General features: G+C 41.9%; 1 protein-coding gene across 1 annotated transcript in view; it reads right to left on the bottom strand.

Annotated features, from left to right (window-relative positions):
- TNFRSF11B (TNF receptor superfamily member 11b) overlaps window positions 1–18,092 on the bottom strand; it is a 28,699-nt gene extending 10,607 nt beyond the window's left edge. The window contains exon 1 of the mRNA XM_082721793.1: window positions 17,653–18,092. Within this exon, the coding sequence (XP_082577919.1) occupies window positions 17,653–17,682 (30 nt within the window). The 5' untranslated portion in view covers window positions 17,683–18,092. The remainder of the gene's footprint in view (window positions 1–17,652) is intronic.
- Window positions 18,093–18,432: the final 340 nt, after the last annotated feature.

Here is an 18,432-nt window from a genome sequence, read left to right as displayed (position 1 = left end):
TCACAAGTAGGTGGAGAGGCAGGCAGAGAGAGAGGAGGAAGCAGGCTGAGCAGAGAGCCTGATGCGGGGCTAGATCCCAGGACCCTGGGATCATGACCTGAGCCGAAGGCAGAGGCTTTAACCCACTGAGCCACCCAGGTGCCCCCCAAACTTCTCTTCTTTATGGAACACAGGAAATCTCACAAAGCCCCTTGACCTGCAAAAAGCATGCAGAGCTAGGGAAACAGCACTCTCTTTTGAATTCAGAGTGACAATGGTAAAGAATGGCCCTTTTCATAAACATTTTCATCTAATTAATAATGCATTCACTTCTTACTGGAACACAGCAAGTGTCAAGCCTGACCAGACCTAATATGAACTGATACCAGAAGAAAAGAACAAAATATCTCACTTCAGACCATGGATCTTGAAACCAAGAGTCCTGTGAGGTAAAGGACTCCTAAGCAACAAAAAGAATACAACACAAAATCAGGGCTGCCCCGGGGGGTCTTCTCGAGACACCCTCATGACCTGAGGGTTTCTAGGGAAAATATGTTCTTGAATTTCCCTGGGGCTTTCTATTGACTCAAAGTTCATCGACATTTGTAGAAAGAAGAAATAAACCAGTAGTGGCTGGAAGCTGGTTTGCTCTGAATCTTTCAGAAGTATGAAGTTTATCCATTCAACACACATTTGGTGAGCACCCACTGTGTACCAGGCATTGTAGAAGGAACTTGGCGTATAGTGGGACACAGAACAAAGATGGTTGTTGCCTTCACAGTCTGGCAAGGGGTAGATAGTAAAGAATTGAAGAAATAAATAATTTCATGGGAGCCTGGGTGGCTCAGTTAGTTAAGCGACTGCTTTTGGTTCAGGTCATGATCCTGGAGTCCTAGGATCAAGTCCTGCATCAAGCTCCCTGCTTGGTGGAGTCTGTTTCTCCCTCTGACCCTCCCCCCTCATACTCTATCTCTCTCATTCTCTCTCAAATAAACAAAATCTTTGGGGAAAAGAAAAAAAGAAGTAATTACAAGGAGCAATCAATGTTTTGAAGGAAACTGAGCAAGACAGAAAAGATTATGCTACCTTCCTCAAAGCCCCTTGTGTGGATTTGACTTAAAAATTTCGAAAATCTTCAATGCTAGGGAAGGAAGTTTTCCCAATGCAACTTGCAGACACATGGAAGCAAGGAGGAATGCTTTCTTCTCTTGCTGTTCACCTTTATTTCCTGAAAGATCATTTTCAAAGGTTATGTCACTTTCAAGAGCCTTGACTCTGAGGTGCAAAGGGATGCCTTTGTCCTCTGTGCTACTGCTGAGTGAGTCCCATCTTGGTAGGACTAGAAATCCTAAGACTTCCTCCAGCCGGACTCCCTATCTGTCCCCCCTTCCCGTTTCAACATGGCTCTGTTGTACTCCTCAACTGACTCTTTCCTCCCTTACCAAGAAGCGGTGAGCATAGGATGGGAACCACCCACCCCCACCCCAGATGGTGCTTGTGTTCCTCACTGGAGGGAGCCACACAAATTGAAGATCTGACCAAGAACGCTGATGCAATTTATATTTTTTGAGGCAATTGGACATGACACTGTTGGTTTCCAGAAACCATGCTTTGGAAATTCGTTGCCATTTCTTCAAAATACAGGGAAGTTGAGGTGAAAGGTATCCACAGAGAAATAAAAAAGGTTGACTTAAGGATTAGAGAGCAATTATATTAGTGAAGGTAATTTCTCCAAGGCCACCGCATGGGATTTTCATATATATTTTTTAAATAATCAGAAAGCCTTGAGGAACTGCAAAATAACTTGTTTTTAGCAACTTCTATTGGGCCTCTGTGTTTTATTTGAAAATTTTCCACTTTGGTAAAAAGACAGGACTGTGTGGCCAAAACTGGACGGTGAGGTCTCAGTTTTTGGTTAGCCCCAATTCCCACACAGAATTTCTGGGACCAGTTACTGGACAGAGGATGGGCAAGATCAATAGAGCTGTTCATCTCAGTCCCGTCTCTCACTTTCTTCAGCATTTCCTGGAAAAGCAATGGAAAAGATGCCACAGAAGGGCGCATCACCTTAACATTGACTCCATCTCCCTTGTCAGCTGATAGTGTTTAAAATCCACGAGAGTCCAAAAATGAATTTCTGTGTAAAAGGCATAACCACTGATGGCCATCGGCGAAATCTGGGGCACATGTGCAGGTGTGTCTGCGGAAGCTTGAAGTGTTTTCTGTAGAAGGGGCCCCTCTGTTTGGGGTGTTTTATGTTTGGCTTTTAGAGAATAATTAAATGGGATTTTTCCTCTTTATTATTATTTTTTTAAGATTTTACATATTTATTTGACAGACAGAGATCACAAGGAGGCAGAGAGGCAGGCAGAGAGAGAGAGGAGGAAGCAGGCTCCCTGCCGAGCAAAGAGCCCGATGTGGGGCTCGATCCCAGGACCCTGGGATCATGACCTGAGCCGAAGGCAGAGGCTTTAACCCACTGAGCCATCCAGGCACCCCATCCCTCTTTATTTTTTCTCTCTTCCTCCTCCCATTCCCTATGTGTCCATCCGTTGGTGTAGACGGCTTGTGCTTGAGGACATCTGGGAGTCCTCCCGTCTAGTGCTTCCCAACCCTCGTTTTCCTGAAGCCCCAGTGCACTTTTCCTTGAAAGGACACTTTAAGCACCATCTATGATGGCTTTGTCTTTCTCCTTCTATTTTTAATAGTGGACAGTGGTTAAAGAATTTTCTATTTCAACCCAACCATCTTTCCTCATTTATCAAATGTTAGTAGAGGATGGTGGTGAGTGGGTTGAATCAGTTGTTCTCTAAAGCTTTTTCTAGCTACCATTATAATATTCTGTGGTTTGGAGTGCCTGGGTGCCTTTAGGTCAGGTCATGATCCCAGGGTCCTGAAATGGAGACCCACATCGGGCACCCTGCTCAGCGGAGTGTCTGCTTCTCCCTCTGTTCCTCTCCCTGCTCCTGCTCTCTCTCTCTCTCTCTGACAAATACATAAATAAATAAATTCTTTAAAAAAATATTCTGTGGTTTGACAGCATCTGATTAGCTAATAGGCTTGGAAACAAATGTCTTGCTTTAACTCCCTTTCTACTTCTTGTTCCACTGTTTTATTTGTGAAACCACTTTGGAGCGGAGAGCAGAACCCTCTTTTCCAATCTCCACTTCTCACACTCACCCATGCCTTCTACTCCCTCTGTAGAACCAACACATGCCCCAGTGACCTGAATTCCCAGCTACCCCTCCTCCTCTGACATGCCATCTTGTATCTGCTTACCATAGAATGGATCCTTCATGAAAAGTTGTGTGTTTGTTGCTGCATCTGTTCATGCTACTTGTATATATGTATCTGTATTTGCTATAGATATAACAATCCTTAGGTAATTCAGTTAAATATTATGTAAATGAATCAACATGGGTGTGAAAAAATTGTTATTCTTTTAGGAAAAAGCTTCGAGAATGGCTTGATAAAAATGAGCCACAAAGAAGCAAAAAATAAAAAAATGTGCTATAGAATTTGGGGTCGCTGAGGCAACTATAAAAACAAAGTGGGGTAAACATCTAGAATAATTAGTTTGTTTCATGAATGTTTTTAAGTGCCAAAACTGAAATGGGTGGGCCATCCATTACAGAACAGGTTTTGTGAGAAAGACAGCATAGGACTTCAGGTAGCAAACACAGATTCCAGGAAAAGCCTTGGTGAACTCTCAAAATAGAGGTGAATGAAAGTTTAGTTAAATGCTTTAGTTTATGATACATGTGTATGGTTTTTATTGTTAAATGTTTTAACTGATTTTCTTGTTAATCATTTAACTATTAGATCCAAACATAAAAATTCAAATTAGAATTCTCAATATCTAAGCGGTAGAGTGGTATGGTCATGGTATGTGCAATTAAGAAAAAAGGACAATATGATGATGGAATTCTGTTTGTGTATTCCATTCTAACATATGTGCATCAAATCTCTACTGTGGTAGGCAGTAGAGTTAAAAATAACCTTTATAATATTTTGGTTTGTACTTACATTAGAATGTTTTATTATTATTATCATTAAGTTTCTACGAGCTATAAAAATGAGTCTTAGAATGAGTAAATAACTGTCCCAGGTTCCAGTCATTAGTGGAAACAGACTTCAAACCCAGAGCATGTGCCATATAATATTGTTTTTATTATATTGTCACAATATAATATTGTTTTTAGTCACATTCTTTAACATTTACCAAATACTCTCACTTATGCTGTAACCTTCATGGGTATTCTAGAAGTAAGACTTGATGTGCTTATTTTTCATTTAGACTGAAGAGCATAGAGTTAGGAGATCACAAAAGATCAACCAAAGCCTTCCTGAACCAAAGCCTTCCTGAAGTCCAAATGAACTGACATTGACTTTTGTTCTTTCTATGAAGACTAGCATTTACTGGTCTAAAGCTACCACGACAGAAATTTCTCAGATGATGATTTGACTAGAGCACTCTACTGGTGTAAGCTTCGTCCTAAAGGGCAAAAGAATACGCTTTTCTCTAACCAGTGTATTTTTGCATTACGCAATGCAGCCAATTCCATACTACTAGGCTTGCTCTCTGGTATACAGAACCACGAGTGACCCAGTGGGTTTCCGTTTATGGAAAATTCATTAAAAGGAGCCCATGCACAGCTTGAAATAACTACTTGGTTTGGGAGTTCCTTTTGTGATCTCTCGTCATGATCTTTGCCACAGAGAACTATTTGAGGACTATCCAGAGTTAGGTAAACTTCTGGTCAGTTTAGAAACCATGACATTTTACAGTTCATCTTGGCCAAGAAGGAAGACATTCAGGATATGTATCATGGTGAATTTCCCTAAATATCTCTTATAGTATAAACTATACATTTTATTTTTTATTTTATTTTTTAATTTTAATTTTTTAAAATTTTATTTATTTATTTGACACAGAGAGAGAGAGAGATCACAAGTAGGCAGAGAGGCAGAGAGAGAGGGGGAAGCAGGCTCCCTGCTGAACAGAGAACCTGATGAGGGGCTCCATCCCAGGACCCTGAGATCATGACTTGAGCCGAAGGCAGCGGCTTAACCCACTGAGCCACCCAGGCACCCCTAAATCTTATTTTTTAAAAAAAAGTTTTCCTCTGAAGTTTAGTGTATTTGATTTTCTATAGTCTTATAGTGTAGTAGCCCATTCCTTTTCTCCTCCATTCCTTAAATAATTCATTGATTCATTCAGCAAACACTTACTGACACCATTACTATGCTCTAGAAATAGTGCTAAATGATGGAGTTGAACATTGATCTAAGACCCCAGCCTGATGTAAAAATCTCATAAATCACCGCAAAGCAACTGGAAGCAGAAGAGAGGAGAGAGAGGCCTAGAAAAGACTTGGCAGAGAAACAGTCAGAAATTATGAGGCACTGAAGATAGTACTGGTGACAGAGGAGAGGAGGGGAGACTGCTAGAAGCATAAAAAGACAAAACTTAACCCCAGAACTTATAAACATACACAAGATAGGATGAAAAAAGAGGAAGTAAAAAAGGTAGGAAAACCAGTGTTTTGGAAAGAATGCTAAATGGATAATTTAATAAAGTCTAGAGTATATAGCTTCGCCATTAGTTCAATGTTAATTAAGAAGAGCGCTTTTAGCTTGAACTTGCATTTAGACTATGAATACCAGGGTTCCAAACTCAGTTTGACCACCAGGTTTCATAACCTTGAGCTACTATCTTACCTCTAAAATGAGAATAATTGTTATTTGAACTATCCCTGTATAGTTGTTGTATTTCAAATGAATAAATGGAGACGGGCACCTGGGTGGCTCAGTGGGTTAAGCCTCTGCCTTCGGCTCAGGTCATGATCCCGGGTCCTGGGATCGAGCCCTGCATCGGGCTCTCTGCTCAGCAAGGAGCCTGCTTCCCCCCCTCTCTCTGCCTGATGCTCTGCCTGCTTGTGATCTCTCTCTGTCAAATAAAAGGAGGGACACAGATAAATTTGGTAAAGAATAAACTTCCAGACAAATAGGAGGCATTATTACATGTACTAATTACATAGAAGGTGGGAAATGGGAAGTGTTTTAAACCAGACTTATTTCTGAAGACATTTTGATGTTTCTTGTTCAGTAGGAAGTAACACACTTATGATCGCCAGAAATTGACTCTTTTCCCTATTCTGATTTCTTCTGTAATTCGTTTCACTATTGTCCCAACTGGTATCATCTTCTTGGTCTATATCAAATGTTTGCAAGGCAGTTTCATGGAGCTGCTTAGAGAGGCCAAAGAGAAAAGTATTTGTCTCTGTCCTCATATGCTTAACATGGTACCTTACGCATATCAAGTATTCAATATATCACATTTAATTTTATTAAACTCAACAGATACACTGAAGGCCTACTATGTGTAATTAGGATTCCTGGGGATGATATATGCCCACAAACAAATATTCAACATGTACATTTGCAAGAACAAGCACAAAATCAGAAATCTTCTCATCTGTAAAATGATACTGATGACAAGTTGCCTCAAGGAAAGAAATTTCCAAAGCATCTTTCATCTCACGTGGCATTTGGAGGTACTGTCCATTTGCACGCAGCTTCCATTTTCAAGGCAAATGTAGAAACAAAACGGGTCGTTCATCTGAGAGGTTTATCTGCTGCGGCAAACTCCCCACCTAAGGCTCTCCCACTGCTTAATAATTTTCACAATAGCCAGTTGTTTGGTGGAGGATTAGGTCTCTATGTCAGAAGCAGGAGCAAATGAATTAAACCTGTTCATCTATACAGAACTGGTTTGCTGTCAACAGCTAATGCGAGGAAAACGGGAAAAGAAACCCAAGGAATTACGATTTATGAGATGAGTCGCTGAGCCACATTCTACACTATTTGGCTTCCCTGGGGGCTGAAGAACTGTCTCAGGTAAACTTCAACCTGAAATGCAATTTTTTGTTGCCATCAGAGGTTTCCTTTGGCTGTTTGAAGCCTTTTAAGTTAGTGAGCAGTACCTTGTATATATATGGAATCATCCAAAATTATCTGGACAGATTCGCTGATGATGTCTTTGGTGTTTTGGAGTTGTTTTACAGACAGCTGACTTTGACAGATGAACAAATGGAAAAAAAAGAAAAAAATCTCTGAGGAAAATGAACTAGCAATACACGTAAACTTAAAAACTTTCCAAGAAAGTTAAGTAGAAAGCTCACATGCTTGGGCCCCTGGCTTAATATCTTAATAGTTCTTCTCTTGCATTTCTGCTAATCACCAGATTTCAGATTGACCATTAATTCTGAAAAGTTCAACTCAACAGCAGAGCTGGTGGCAATTTTCTCTATAATTATGTCCATTCAGTTCCACCAAATGAGCATAATTTCCAGGTGTTCCCGCTATGGTCCCCGCGTTTGGGGCTCAGAATTGGCAAGACATTTTAGTATGTTGATAATTTTGAACATCAGTATTTTAAATTCCTTTTTATTTCTACAGTGCTTTTCTTCGAAGGTACTACATTACTCACATCATTTCATTCATCTTTTTGGGTTGTTAATGATCTGGATTGAGGTCCAATCAACATATGGTTAAGGGCAGCTGGTGAGAAAAAGTTAGGACTGAGAAGCTGTAGTGATTGGAACAGAAATTACAAATAGAAATGGAACAAAACAGGGGCGCCTGGGTGGCTCAGTGGGTTAATGATCTCAGGGTCCTGGGATCGAGCCCCTCATCGGGCTCTCTGCTCAGCAGGGAGCCTACTTCCTCCTCTCTCTCTGCCTGCCTCTCTGCCTGCTTGTCATCTCTCTCTGTCAAGTAAATAAATAAATAAAATCTTAAAAAAAAAAAAAAAGAAATGGAACAAAACAGAGTGTGAGTTAAACATGGAGGGATTCACCATGTGCCTCCAACATGGGAAATTCCAGAAGCTCCGGGTGTAGGGGAGTAATAATAGCTTAGTGCCTTAGAGTATGATCTCCCAGGCTCTATTCTAAGCCCTTCCTTCACATGCTAATATCCATCCCCTCCGCCAACATCTGATGAGATAGGCTGATCCCTCTTTTATAGATGAAGAAATAGTCTCGGAGAAGGTCAGTGATAGGTCAAAGGTCACTGTGCTAGCATACATGTGAGCTGGGATTCCATCTAATCCTGTCCAAATCTAAGCCAAGATTTATATAATAAATATATATATATATATATAACAAGATATAACAAGATATGCTTGTGTCTGGAAACTTGCAGCCTTATGAAGGAGCTAGGCACATAAATAACCAACTGAAGACAATATAAAATTCAATAAGATCTATCTTTTATCTATCCATCTCATCTGTGTACCCATCTTATCTGTCTTCTACCCTCCATTCCCTCCTTCCTTATCTATCAACTATCTATCATCCATCTCACCATCAATCTATCCTGATGAGTAAATTCTTCTCCCTCCCTTGTCCTGGAATACAGTGGTTCACACAGGCCCTCCGGACAATGGTTCCCTGAAACTGAGTGGTACTTCAGAAGCAGGAGCTTCTGGGGAACGCACCCTCTTGAATGTGCTCTCCTTCCTTTTCTGCCTTATTCTGCTTTCACTCACTCCTCCTTCCCTAGGACTGCACTTTCCAGGAAGGGACTAACACGTGTGTTTGCCTCATGCTGTGTTTCCTAAGGCATCTAGGCTTTGAACTCATGCCCAGTAAGGAGGCCAAGGCACTTAATTTCAAAAGAAAACGACATGATGCTCTCACTGAAGCCAAAGGAGGAACTGCAAAAGGATGAAAAAATACATTAGATTCACTTTGCCCAAAGATTTGACCCTCGCGAGCCCCATCTGGGGTTCTCTTAACCTCAGCCGAGACGAGATCTCTCAGTTTGAAGGCACCCACGGAGGCAGGGCTCCAGCTGAAGGATATTTTGTTTCCCACTGGCCTCCGTTACTAGATGGAAGTGCCTTTAGGACCAAAAAAAAAAAAAAAACTGAGCTGGTTTACCCTTCTCCTCTCGGAACCTCAGTTTCTCCTGTAAAATAAGACCAATCTCCACATCATAGCATTTTTTATGGAATAAAGTGAAATATTGTGTCTTCCACATACTACACATATCCTAAGAATCCTTAGTTTCTTCCTATTTTGTGATTTCCTTCTTTGGCTCAGCCTCAATGTGTAGATGTTGTCCTGATGAAAGATGGCAGTGGCCCTCTCTGAAGGAGGGTCAGTTGAAAGCAGTGACAAGAAAACACACGATCCCTGTTTCTTATTCTCACGTAATAGGGTGTCTGGTAAGTTAAGTACCTTTTGACCTTTCCATTTTGCAGCCCGGCTGAGCTTTTACATAATTTTAGTTCCCTGAATTTTGAATTTTCCAGCAACAGAAGAAAGAAGAGGTCCTTCCTCATGAGCACTTCTAACAGTATCTTTGATGTGGGAGTTTCAACTAATAGTTCAACTGATCATCTAATAGCTTCAACTAGTAATCTAAAATCATAGATCAAGCACTGTGATTAAATGCTCCTGCCTCTCAAGGATCTAATATTCCTGGGGTCTGGGTACTGAGTGAGTTGGGACTGGCTGGCTTTTATGCTGTGCTAATAAACAACTTCAAAATCTCAGTGATTTAAAAATAACAAAGGTGGGCGCCTGGGTGGCTCAGTGGGTTAAAGCCTCTGCCTCCGGCTCAGGTCATGATCTCAGGGTCCTGGGATCAAGCCCTGCATCGGGCTCTCTGCTCAGCAGGGAGTCTGCTTCTTCCTCTCTTGCTGCCTGCCTCTCTGCCTACTTGTGATCTCTGTCTGTCAAATAAATAAAATCTTTAAAAAAAAATTAAAATAAAAAATAAAAATAAAAATACCAAAGGTTTATTTCTCACTCGTGCTATATTCCTAGTGGGGCCTAATTAACATTGTTCTTTGTCCAGGACCTAGGATGATAACACAACTGTTATCTAGAATGTGGCTGGTTTGCTGTGGAAGAGGAAAAGAGGGGGGAAAAAAAAGTTGGGGGAGGGGGTCATATGCCCACAGTTCAGTGCTCTAATTTGGAGTGACATACCATTTTAACTCACAAGTCAATGGCCAGAGCTATTTGTCCTCTCCCCACCCTCCACGGTCCCCCTTACCAGAAGACTGGAAAGCACGGTCTTACCATGTTTCTGGAAGGGGGGATGTAGAATGATCTACAAGTAGCACTTGCAGCGACATCCTTGCTCAATAAACATTACTCATACTTTCTTATGGACCTTTGAGCACAATCCAGTCAATTTTCTTTTCTTTTCACTCAATATTAAAAGAAGGGACAGAGGGCACCCAACTGGCTCAGTAGGTAAGCACGTGAAACTCTTGATCTTGGGGTTGTGGGTTTGAGCCCCATGTTGGGTGTAGACATAACTGAAAAATGAAATCTTTAAAAAAAAAAAAAAGAAAGAAAGAAAAGCAAGCAAGAAGGAAAAAGAAATAAGAAAAGAAAAGAAGTGATAGAAAACAACGTGTGGGAGCAGAGATTTCTGTCTACCAGCCTGGTGTGGTACTCAAGGGAAGTATTTAACCCATTACCAAGCTTATTCTGCCCTACGGTTTGACATCTATTCCAAAAAGCCACGCGCAGCTGTCAAGTACTTCCTTGTGAAGATAAATACAAAGAAAATTCTGCAATGAGTTTAGGGAGATTGCTAGCAACCAAAATTATACCTCTTTCCTAAGTCCTGAGGGAATGTCTTGGACCTGACTTCTAACTAAAGGTAATATGGAAAATGCACACATTAAAGACTTCTACGCATACTAGCTAAAGACAAGAAGGGCTTATTTCCAAATGAGAAAATGTTTTATGGTTTAAAAGAATAATCTGTGATCTTAAAACAAATAAGTCTTACTACTTAAAAGTAGAAGACATTTCAAAAGCTGCCTCCCCTGGGATCTCACTGACGGAAACGGAATTTCTTATACCTGAAACCAGGGGTGGGGGAAGAAGAAACTGACAAGTGCAACAGAGTAGATTGTTAAGAGATGGTCCTTTAAGATAATTTTTTTCATAGATAAATAAGTCCTTTTGATTTTTGCATGTTTGGAGTATTAAATCGTATATCGTCGATTTGTTACTATTAACAAATAGTAACTAACTGCTCGAAACTAAAGCAGACCTCCCACATATCACCTGGTCCAATACCCCTATTTTATTTATTTATTTTTATGATTGTGATTTTTTATTCAAGCATAATTATCACCCAGTGTATTAATTAGTTTCAGGTGTCCAATATAAGGATTCAATAATTTTTTGACATAATTTTAAGACCCACAGTGCTGGTGTCACCAACCGGACCTCAGACTAAGAATCTTGCCTCCAGCCACCACAGCGATCTCACCGTCACTGTGCCCAGCTGAATTTCTAAATCACATTTTTGTTGTTGTTGGTGGTGGTGGTGTTAGTGCAAATTGATGGTGGGGGCATCTTTTTAAAGAATAGGTTCCTGATATCCGTATTTTCAAAGAAATAAAAGAAATCACTTCTTTGAACATGAAAGCAACATTACATGGGAAGGAAATTGAGGTTTTTGAGTCATAGGCCAGGAAAGAAAATTGAATTTACCAAAGGCAGTCAGGAGGTTTAGATGAATTACTGCCTTGTTTTAAATCTAAATCCATCTTGACACCCATTCTCCTATTTTATAGTTGATTATTTAAGAAGTTCTTACAGAAAATGCTTCCAAGGGACAGACTAAATTGAAGTGAATATCCTAAGGCTATTTTTATTTTTAGAGAAGTTGTCCCAACAAAATTAAACAATGTCTTCACAGTATTAAGACATAATTTTAGAGAGGCAAATTTTTAAAAAAATCCAAATAAGAAAGTCATAAATCAAGGCCATTAGGAGCACATCATTTTTTTTTTTTTTTTTTTTTTTTTTAGCAAGGCTTTAGGAAAGCTATTTCATTTTCTCCTGCATTGCCTATTCATTATGGTCTGGCTGATTTAGGTGTTTCCCAGAAATTGGGGTGAAAATGACCTACCCAGGCCATACCTGGGAAGTTATGTCACCTTGAGTTCGGAGGAACCATTGTGGTGTGTCTGCAGATGGTTCTGGCCTTCAGGACCTTAATTTAGAGAAGCCCAGGTAACTGTGAGGGGGTGTGGGGGCACACAGCTTCATACCTAATGTCTTGTAACACTATTCTTATCCCTCACAACTGTCTAAAACAATCCTTTTTTTAGACTTTCTATGCTAGTCACCCCAAAATATTCTGTGGCAGTGAGTTCCAAAAACTAATTACATGTCACATAAAAATGCTGTCCTTGTATCTATTTCAAGTTGGCCATACCTCCGTCTTTCTTCTTACACAGATAGTTTACAGATGTTGCTAGGAGTTCCGATTCACTAGTTCCTGCTCTTGTGGGTTGCTCAGTTTTATTTTGATTTTTGTTTTCTTTTCTAAACACGCCTGCTATTACTGTTCATATTTGCATTTTGTTTACTGGACTTTCACTATCACAAATGCGCCCTGGACATTTGCATCTCTTGCCCTGTGCAATCCTAGGGCTTTAAAAACCCGCTGTATGGGGCACCTGGGTGGCTCAGTGGGTTAAGCCGCTGCCTTCGGCTCAGGTCATGATCTCAGGGTCCTGGGATCGAGCCCCGCATCGGGCTCTCTGCTCAGCAGGGAGCCTGCTTCCTCCTCTCTCTCTCTCTGCCTGCCTCTCTGCCTACTTGTAATCTCTCTCTGTCAAATAAATAAATAAAATCTTTAAAAAAAAAAAAAAACCCACTGTACGCTGATGACCTGACGTTTTTTTATCTTGAGCCCAGACTTCTCCTACACTCCTGCCATTTTGAATCCAAATATCTACTTGACTTCTCCATTGGCACATTTTACAAACACATAAGACTGATCAAACCAAACATGTATACTGGATGCCCAGAGCAACCTGATGGGGAGGTCAGGAAGTGGGTTCAACTGAGCTTAGGCTGCCCCTCCATGGGTCACTATATGAATCTAGTTCATTTCTGCTGCTCACTTAAGAATGGGTCTTCATGAAGGTATGGATATGAACCATCATAGTAGAAATGTGCAAAGGAATATCTAAAATATTGGTCAGGTGGATAGGGTATCACATCTGTATTTTGAAAGAGATCAAAGACAACATTAGAATGTTAACTCTCTGGCAGTAAGGAAATTGTCAGTAGATGATGGAACATGCTACCAGATCTCACTATGGCTCCTCTGACTTCGCAAACACAACTTTAGTGTCAGGCACCGTGGAGACCTGGGAGCCACAAATGTGAAGAAAATGGAAATCTGTGTTTGCAAAGAGCTTGTACTGTGTTTCCCACAAAGTGGTGGTGCTATCCCCTACAAGTTCTAGAAAAATCTGTGGAGGATTTCTGTTATCACCGTGACTGCTAGACATCCTGGGCCATCAAGAAGAATCTCGTGTCCCACCCACGTCAAGATGTTCTATTCACACACACACAACACACACACACACACACACACACACACACACACAAATCTATTTATCATTATCCTGGCCTAGATTCAGATTCCGTTTTATATATACACAAAGTGGTTTTTGCATGATTTCTATATATACTGAACTTTCTAGGAATTTTACAACATAAACTTGGATAGAAGGTTGTATTTTGCTTTGTTTAAAACTCTGGCGGGGTTTGTTCACCATTTCAGAAAAGTGCCGCATGAAAGCCAACATTGATCATGGTTTTGAACCCCAGCAGATCGCATGGGCTCCGACCTTTGTTCCTAGCGGTGTGTTCACGGCAATTTCACATAAAGACGCTAACATATCACAGCTTCATGATGTCTCCAGCGAAGTTTTATTTTATTTTTAGCTACTTTCCTTTTATTTGTTCTTTATAGTGTAGTTATGCTGGTATATTGACTTTAAAAATTATGTACATAAGTAAAATATAGGTACTCTAAATTTCGTTTCAGGGGAGCAAGAGAGTTGTTATAAAGGATTTATTTTCAGAGTGCGTGGAAGAAGGGATATGATTGAGAATTACTGCCCTACAGGGCAAGACCTACAAATACACTGGTAACTGACATTTTGGCTCCATGGCAGCAACACGAGGGGCATCCAGGCATCCTCAGCCAAAGCCTTGAATAAGGCAAATATAAATTTTTATAAAATTACTCTTTCTCTGCCCTCTATTTCCCAGTCCTCTTTTTTCGGCGGGCTACAAAGAAGAAACTCCAGCTAAAGAAAATGCTACTGGTTAATGAGATGCTGAAAGGAATAATGCTTTTCACGGAAAGTTTTCAGAATAGGGAACATACCGGCAGGAGGGCTGAGGGTTCCGCAGGGCAAAACCCAGCAGGCAAGTTAGTGGAAAGTAAGGCAAGAAGAGGTGAGTGTGTGTTTAGTGCCCCTCTGATAGACGCTGCCACAGCTCTCCTTCTAGAACTAAGTGGATAAAACATCTGGCACAGATGCTTTCTTTCCCCCAGCCAGGGGGAACTGAACAACTGTGGTTTAAGCCTAGAAGTAAAATTAAAGATCAGATTCAAATTAGGGCACTGTGCTGAAGGTTGCTAGGGGCAGGGATCAGGACTGTTTGGGACTGAATATATGTCAGATTCCCCTACAAACTCCAAAGTGATCGTTCTCTTAAAATAAGTCAAGAAGCCAACAAGTAAAAGCGAGACAAAAACTCTCAATCACTGGGCGAGAGGAAGGAAACCGAAATAAACAACAAAACAACAGAACCAACCAGAAAAGGCATTATCCTAATGGAAAGGGGGATTAAGCTGTCAAAATCCCCTTCTTGCCCTCAAACCCCTTTATTCCCACACTCCGTCCAAGTCTTGTCACCATGACATGGATCAGCTTCGAGAAGGTCAGCAGATGGTTTGGGCACAACACAATGGGAAGTTTCACCCACCAGTTAAAATCTAGACCCAGGTGGGATGTTCCCAGAGTATTAGGTGGCCCCGAGCACCCATGAATGAAGGGGTTTGGGGACACAGTGACCTCACTTTGCACTGCAGGCCTCCCTTGGACATTTTAGTTAGCATTCCAAAGAGCCAGTGACTATGGCCTTAGTCTTGGCAACCACACCACTGCATGGCTTGCCTCCTGGTATATCCTGTGTTCTCCCAGAAAAATCTAAAATTCTACTTTGCCACACCATTATACTTTCTCCCGTGCCTTAGGTTCGGGACACCTGGATTTTATCCCCAACAATGAGAACATTCTAGTCCTCCTTCAAAGTAATAAGTAGTGTAGCCTTCTCTCCCTCCTCGGAGGGTCATCAGCATTTCCTTTACAAAATTCCCTTGGGTCTAGATTTACCTACAGTGAGCTGATCGCATAATGCTAGAAGCTGCTGTTCATATGGAGCGGGATTGTATGTGGTGATATGGCAGGTGTGCCTAATGTTATCTTTGTTTTATGGAAGATAAAATGAAAACTCAAGAAAGATGTAACTTGGCCAAGGTCATGTGTCAAGTAGACGGTGCTGGTGGATTTGAATTTTGGTCCGACTGATAACCACTGCTCTGCGGCTTCCTTTGTAATGACCACGAGGACAGAATCTTTTATATGCCCAAGTCACCAGCTCCTGCCCTTTTGTTACACTCATTAGACAGAGTTAATTGTCCATTATCTGCCTTCTCCATTAGGCTACAAGGCTCACGGGGGCAGGAGTGGTGTCCATCTTGTTTTCCACTTTCGCTCATGCCTAGCGGCATGCCTGCTACAGAGGACAATTTCCTGTGATGCTTCTACTCCTTACAACTGCACCGAGGGTGCTTACGAAAGGGCATCTGGACTCCTTGTGTCTAAGTACAAAGTATCCATCTCCAGTCATTTCTTAAATAAAGTCAATCTGAGCAACAGAAAGGAAAAGGAAAATCTTTCCTGTTGAAAGTATTTCCTAGTGAAGTTCAAAACACATAGAAAGTCTTCTCTTTTGATACTGGTGCATCATTTACAATTAGTTTTATCTCTACACATATCAAGCTCCCTAGATAGACTATATATCAAAACATACATTTACTTATTGCTTTGGAGCACTTATTATTAAATACATACATTATTTAGTGGAAATTCTGAAGCTTAAAAGTCATTGATAATATGTTTATTATCAATTAAGTCTTTAACAGAATACAAAGGCAAGGAAGAATAAAATGTTCCCATTTTCATAGCAGAATGATGTAAACTAAACGCTAGAATGAGTAAATTAATTGTGGTACATCCATACAATGGAATACCATACAATGAAAATGAATGAACGATTGTACATCCAACAGTTTAAAAAAATGATCTCATAAATGGAGCTTAAGTGAAAGTGGCCAGATATAGAAAAGTGATAAAGTCCATTTATATAAAGTCCAAAACAAACAAAGCTCATCTATGATGTTAGAAGTCAGAATATTGATTAGTCTGGTTATAGACATAATAGTGAGAAGAATGAGCCCAGGGAGATTCTGAGTGCTGGTCATGTATTTCTTGATCTGGTTGCTAGCTCACAGGTGTTCCCTTGGAGAAACTTAAATTAGGCACTTAGGAGTTGGGCAACTCTGTGTGTGTGTTATGTTTTTAATAAAGGTTTACTTTTCAAAAAGTTCTCCAAGGTAACCATATTGGTGGAGCTATTTTATATATTTTATCTTACATTAGGTAGAGGTAGATAAGATTATACCTACTTGCACACTCCTGTCCAACCTACATTTTCTTTAGTGACTTTGCTATTTATTTACTTATTTATGCTTGTGTATCCTGGGAACTACCTGGAAGATTTCCTAGCCTACTACTCACTATTTGTGGGTCGGATGTTGAAACTCTAGCATTTACTCCAACGTGTTCGAAACACATATGGGGCTTAATGTCTCCCAAATGTCTGATTCCCATCTTAATGTATTGTATACTCTGGTGACATAAAGGAAATAAGTCATTAGCCATACAATAATCTACAAACAAATCTTATTAACTTCATTGGTCAAAATCTAAACTAAAAAAAAAGGTAAGCTAAGTCAAAGACTCCTTTCTTTCCAAACAGCACATTAAAAATACCCTGTAGCCCTCTTTAGTGCGGATCTTCAATTCTTGAAATCTATTTTAGAACATAACTAACATTAGTCCATCAATATCTTCCACATTATATTGAAGTTGGGAACTGGAAAGAAACCATTTTAATAATACAATTGCATTAGGATGCTAAATTATGCAGTTATGAAACCCGTGTACCTGTGTGTGTGTGTGCGCATGTGTATGATCTTTTCTCAGGTGCCAGTTACGCAAAATTTCCCGTTACATTTGCTTAAGTGGGGAAAGAGCCTAATGATGCATTCTCTCATGTTCACCGCATCCAAATTTTATTCTAGTTATAATAGTTCTAAGAGGACTGACAACTCCCAACTTAACTCTGCTTCTAAGAGCCTACTCTAAATAATCATGGTCATATCCAACCAAGCAAAGATGGTATGAACTCCTGGAGGGCGTCAGATCCTCTGCAAAGAGGAAAGTAAATGAAATGGGTACAAATCATGCAAACGAAAAGGGTTTAGAGCTCCTCTCGCCTTTCCATAAACCCAGCAGGAACTTTCCAGTGCAAAGAGCCACGCCGGGAGCGGCGCGACGGGCTCCGGAAGGAGGTCTCCGGTTCCAAGCTGCCCCCAGCTCTGTCCCGGGCCAGGGAGCGCGCGGAGCTCGGGCCCCGCGGGGCCGCGGCGGGCAGGCTCGCAGGCGCCCGCGTCCGGCCGGGCACTTACCACGAGCGCGCAGCACAGCAGCTGGTTCATTGCGGTCCCCGGGAAACCTCAGGCGCTGGGCGGCGGCGGCGGCTGGGCGAGCGCTCCGCGGCGTCTCCGCAGCCCGTGCACTCATCTCGTTATATATAGCGTCCGGCGACAGGAAGTACCGGCTTGCTTTGATCATTCATTCTCTATCTGGACCAAACTTTACACCTTTCTTTTTTAGGAACTTGGGCGGGAGCGGCTGGGCTGGGGGGGGGGGGGGGTGGGGGGGGGGGAAGGGTGCGCAGAGCCCGGGGGTTAACGCTTTCACAGCCGGGGTGGAAAGAACGGGAGAGGTGGGGGCTGGGGGGTGGGGCGGGGATGTCTGTCCCTCCCAGGGGAAAAAGAAAAAAGAAAAAAAGAAGAAGCCACCGGGCTGCGGAACAAGGAGGCTACTGTCTGCGCGGCCCTGAGGTTTCCTGGCCGCTTCCCGCCAGCGGGCGGCCTCCTTGGCAGCCGCCACCGGCGGTGGGGGGGCCGGGCGCACGCTGGGGAGCTGCGGTGCCGGCCTCCTCCGCCCTGCGCGGCCGCTGCAGCCAAGATCGGGGCGCAGCCGGGCGTGCGTCCCACACCCTTCGTACCCCCTCTCGGCTGACCCCTGGGCGGCGGCTTCTGAGAGCTCCAGTAACAAGGCCGCGCCTTTCTGCACCGCATTGTCGCAGCGCCCAGCTGGGCGCGATCCCGAATCTCCAAGGTTACAGAGCCCGTGCCCAAGGAACTTCTCTCACTTCTGTCTGGTTCTAGAGCCAGGGCTCC

This window comes from Mustela nivalis, assembly GCF_964662115.1.
Source record: "Mustela nivalis genome assembly, chromosome: 2".
NCBI classification, from domain to species: Eukaryota; Metazoa; Chordata; class Mammalia; order Carnivora; family Mustelidae; genus Mustela; species Mustela nivalis.
Note: the sequence above shows the minus strand (reverse complement) of the source record. Positions and strands in the feature narration are given on the sequence as shown.